The sequence below is a fragment of the Hordeum vulgare genome, chromosome 5H (genome assembly GCF_904849725.1).
Source record: "Hordeum vulgare subsp. vulgare chromosome 5H, MorexV3_pseudomolecules_assembly, whole genome shotgun sequence".
NCBI lineage: Eukaryota > Viridiplantae > Streptophyta > Magnoliopsida > Poales > Poaceae > Hordeum > Hordeum vulgare.
Genome location: NC_058522.1, coordinates 414090912 through 414095895, shown reverse-complemented (window position 1 = coordinate 414095895; position 4984 = coordinate 414090912). Strand labels below are relative to the sequence as shown.

The 4984-nt window shown below is 54.5% G+C and overlaps 1 protein-coding gene and 1 non-coding gene across 2 annotated transcripts; both read right to left on the bottom strand.

Moving 5' to 3' along the window:
• Positions 1 to 312: 312 nt before the first annotated feature.
• On the bottom strand, positions 313 to 385 carry TRNAK-CUU. The gene has a single exon. It is a non-coding gene; the product is annotated as a tRNA-Lys (tRNA).
• A 1719-nt stretch (positions 386 to 2104) lies between these two features.
• Positions 2105 to 4617, bottom strand: LOC123395831 (U-box domain-containing protein 19-like). The gene has a single exon (XM_045090866.1). It carries the CDS (start codon positions 4506 to 4508, stop codon positions 2403 to 2405), a length of 2106 nt encoding a protein of 701 aa, XP_044946801.1. The 5' UTR covers positions 4509 to 4617; the 3' UTR covers positions 2105 to 2402.
• Positions 4618 to 4984: the final 367 nt, after the last annotated feature.

The following is a 4984-nucleotide window of genomic DNA, read 5'->3' as shown; positions in this document are numbered from 1 at the left end:
CGCGTGGATGGATGCTCTGCTGTATGGCGCCGTTGGTTTTGATCAGAGATTAAACTATCGTTTGACTAGCTCGTCGTCTGTTTTTTATTTTTTTGGACAAAGAGCTCGTCGTTTGCTTATTACTCAAACCATCTGGTCAGTTGTGAAGATGCTGTAAACATCCTTGTAGTAGAATGATTAGTCAGAAAAAATCCGTAAAAATTAAGTATAGTTCCATTGTAAAAAAAAAACATGAAAACAGGATCCATGGATGAAAAGGAAAGTTCAAAATACGAGACGAACCTCCCCCGTTGGACAAAACAAAATGAACAGCGCCCACCGTGGGGCTCGAACCCACGACCACAAGGTTAAGAGCCTTGCGCTCTACCAACTGAGCTAGACGGGCTGGATGCAATAATGGAATTTACAGGCTTCTAATCTTAAAGACCTATCACTCTATAGCTCAAGCCCAGTACGGAATAGAGTTATTTATAAACTGGATAACGAATCTATAGTTAATCTCGCCAAAAACTATTTAGATTCGCACGAACGTCATAGCTACACGGGAGACTGTTTTTGTGGAAAAGACAACATACACAGAACTTTTTGTGTGCTTGAGCTGTTCCAATCAGAACGACTGCTGGGGTGTGAACTGTGAAGGCCGAAAAGACACGGCAACTGGGTCACCTCATAATCAAAACCTCTACCAAACTATTCTGTAATACTGTAAGCTCTACTGCAATCATGTAGGTACAGTCAAGGTTTTTATTTTCGAGCAAGGAAGTTTCAGTCGCCACTCAACCCGGCAATCTGACCCATGTGTTTGACCCGCCACCAATATGACAGTTAAGTAGTATAGTATGTAAAAAGAATAGGAAAAAAAGTAATTTACACGAATTTTAATGCAAAATCAACGGACTATAATATCGACTGAGACTACTTTTAGCAAAGCCGTATAACTAAATGTCAATTTTTTAGAAAATGACCAAGTTTTGAATTACAGGTCATAAAACATCTCCATAAGGCAACGCCGTTTAAATCTAGCGTAATACTTTTTTTAGTGGTGTCCATAATCCTTTTTTCCTGCAACTATCTTCGTCCATAATGCACTCAAATAATCAGAGTGAAGACCACACAAGGGCTGCTCTCACCAAGCTCGATGTTGTGCCCGTTGTGTCCCTGCTGCACGAGATCCAAGTTGGTTATGTTGATGAAGATGCAGACGTGTATGGAGATCTCTGTCCTCGTGCTATATCCTACCCGTCGTCATTGCATGTCATGCCGATTGCTTCTGGGAGTGAAACTGTTGTTGAGGTCGTGGCTCGGGTGTTGCAGATTATACCCGAGTTGCAGAAGTTTTGTGGGAGCCCACTTCGCCCATTTCGATGGTGCTTACTGAGGAGATGGGGTCACTTGGAGGGGCCTTGGTGATGCCGACGACGACCTTACCGTCGTAGTTGGAGCCCAGTCAGCCGATTGCCTTTGTGAACAGTGGGGGTTTGGATATTGCTTTGGTTGTCCCACCTGTGGTTGTTGACCATGCAGCATCCGTGGGTGCCGAGGTTGATGAGGTAGGTGCTTTGGCACCTAATTCTGAGGCATTGAAGACCATCCGATCGCCCCTCTTTGACCGTGAAAGTATGTTGGCCCGTATTGACGAGGTGGTTTTCGCGAAAAAGCTTTTTCGCTTGCTCACTGGTTTGAAGGCAGCTAGTCCTGGGTCTGACAAGACGATTGCTTGACTCCTAACGGAGGAGGCTTCTACGCACAAAATCAAGAAGGTGAAGAAGGTTCTCAAAAACATAGGTGAGAAGAATGGCGCCATTGATAGGACGTCCGCGACTGCTTAATGGATGATACTCAAGCTCTTCGACCACCATCTTCGATTGGCTAGTCTTCGTGGATTTGGTGGTTCCCGTTATATTCAAGCCTGATTTCGTTGGGGGTTTTATTACGACGTAGAAGTGCGAGTGGTCATGGGTCTTGCGTGTTATGTTTATTCGATGAGTTGATCATGGGAGTATGGAGCTTCTTCTTTAGCGAGTAGTCTGCATGTGGTCTACATGTATCGATTTTCATTCGATTTTTCGTTAATTAATCAGATAATTCTCTTCTTCTTAATTAATTGATGAGACAAATTTGTTACCTCTGTTTCGAAAAAAAAGACACACAAACCAGTTTCACACAAATATGTACAACAAAGGTGTTACAAACTGCAACTCTAATCTTTGTATGCACGTGTATAGCAATAGGGAGCGTATAACACAAGGAATAGGGGAAATGAAACAAAATTCAATCTCAGCTCTTCTAAAACTCGAGCTGAGAATGGGACCGAGAGCAAAAATGGTCATGTATCCATCACGCTGTACGATGTACTTACATAAGACTAGCTAGGAGAAGGAGACGCCTGGTCGCAAACGGCGCTATAGCACGAGCCGAACGTAACGGTCACCGGCGTCCGGTGTTGGCACCGGCAGCGGCACCGGCGGTGATGACGGCCTGGTCAGCTCGTAATGCCGGTGGATCATGCTGATCAGCGACCGCGCCTTCTTGCAAGTCGCCGGGCTGCCGTCGGCGACGAGCGAGTGCAGCGACCCCATCAGCCCCGGCATCCGGCCCAGCAGGGCGACCACCTTCTCGCCGCCGTGCCGGCACAGCATGACCAGCAGCCCCACGCAGTGGTCCTTCCCGGAACGAGAGGAAGACGCGGCGAGGAACTCGACGAGGCGGGCGACTAGGCCCGCCCGCGCGAGCACGGCCTGTGAGCCCGCCGGCTGCTCAGCGATCCTCGCCAGCAGCGAGACGGTGTCGCAGGCGACGTCGCCGTCGCGGTCGCTGGAAAGGAGGCCAGCAAGCACCACCACGGCGCCGGCAGCAACGGCTTTGGCGTGGTTGCTCGGGGATTGGAGCAGACCGTAGAGGCTGACCATGGCGTTCTTCCGGCCTCGGTGCGCGCCCTCCTTGATGAGCCGCACTAGCGTCGGTATGGCCTCCGGGAACCGGCCAATCTCCTCGGCGTACTCGGCGTTGGACGAGAGGTAGAACAGAATGGCCACGGCGTTCTGCTGCGTCTCGGCCTTGGCGCCGACGTTGACGATGTCGACCACGAGGCCGATGCCTCCCGCCTCGACGAGCGCCGTCCGGCCACCGGGGTGCTTGGAGAGGTTGAGTAGGGACGCCACGGCATTGTCCTGCACGGACGCGTCCATGCAGGACAGGAGGCACAGTAACCACGGTACGGCATTGGCCTCCACGAAGAGCGCTCGGTAGAACATGCTGTGCTTGGAGAGCTTGCGGGCCTCGCACGTCGCCTTCCTTCGCTCCTCCGTCGACCCCGTCGCGAACTGCGCCACGATGTAGCTAACGGCGAGCCGCGCGGCGCCGGCGGCTGCCGGACTGAATGTAGCGGCTGAGCTGTCAGCGTCGCCGTGGCGTTGCTTGGAGCTCGTCTCGGGAAGCGAGACGCCGTTGCTGAGCAGCATCCGCTCGATGATCCCGCACAGCGAGGCGTTCGGCACGAGGTCGACGGTGCGCAGCTTCTCTCCGGTGACTGGGCACGTGCGGCACCCGGCCTTCATCCACCGTGTGATGGACGCGCGGTCGTATGTCTGGCCGGTGGACACGGTCACCGGGTTGCTCATGAGTTCCAGTGTGATCGGGCACTGCAGCGCCTCCGGTCTGATCCACTCCGGGCACGTCGCCGGTCGCACCGCCGTCGCATCCGACTGCTTCGAGTCAATGTGATCGAACAGTACCACGCGGCAGTACACCAGGAACGCCATCAAACTGTTGATGAGGACCACCTCGGTGCTGTTCTCGTCGCCAGCGTCGAATCGCGCGGACAGCTCGCCATCCAAGAAAGCGATCTCCTCGGAGCACTGGAACCAGCTTTCGACCCTGATCCGGCGGAGCACCCGCATCACATCATCTGCCTCCGGCGCGACGCCCCTCTTAAAGGTGTCCATGATAGACCGTACGCTCCGCACTGCTAGTTTGTCGCCGGCGTCAGGCCGCACCATCGCGCGCCACGCCTGATCCGATACCAGCCGGCCGAGCTCCCCCGACTCAACGGATGCACCGACGATGCACGTAGGCAGCACGTCCATGGCCGCCGCGACGGATCCCAGGCACAACCTGAGCTCAGACGCTATCAGTTCAGCGTTCACGAGCACCCACAGGCGCGCCCCTCGACGCGCGCAGTCCGTGAGCAAGAACCTCATCTTCTGCATGGCGACGTGCAGCTCCGTGAGACCGACCACGGCGGAGTGCGACAGAGTGGCCGCGGCGTCCTGGATCTCCTCGAGGAAGGCGAGCAGGAGGCCGGCGAGGCGCACTGCTTGGCGCGTGCCGCGGCGGAGCACGGGGAAGGCGCTGGCGTCGCCGGCCCTGCGGCTCGCCACATCGGCCGTGAGCGAAACGAGGGAGGCGAGGAGCGGCTCCGGTGCGATGCCCTCGCAGGGGCAGACCGCGGGGAGGGCAAGCAGCCGCCGGCGTTTGGGCTGGTTCCGTGGTGGCGTCGGCGCCGGCATCGTGGATGAAGCGGCCGGTAGTGGTGCGCTTGGATTAAGGGAAGTACTGGTGGGCGCATAAAATGGAGTAAGCTCAAGAGAGGTCGAGAGGTGGGCTGTAAATTCCTGAATTCCTAGTGAGGAGAGCGAAGGGCACGTACTTATAGAGGAGGCGGAACACGTGTTACCAGACAGGGAGCACTCGCGTGGGATGCCGACGCGTGGCAGAGTCGACACGTGGAGCCCGATGACGCTAATGGATAGGAACGCAGGAAAGCGAGATGAGAAGGGGCATGGCAGCTTCTTCGTCTATAGCTCCATGAGACCATGACCATGATGATACACCTATATCACTATTATATTAGACTTTCTTATTACAGATTTTGGGCTATGGCCATGATCTCGCGTTGATGCATGCATGTCCGGACTGATAGATTGCCGACGGGGCCATGCCGGCGAGTGAGGCGAGGGCATGTGTGGTGTGGTACGTGAGCACG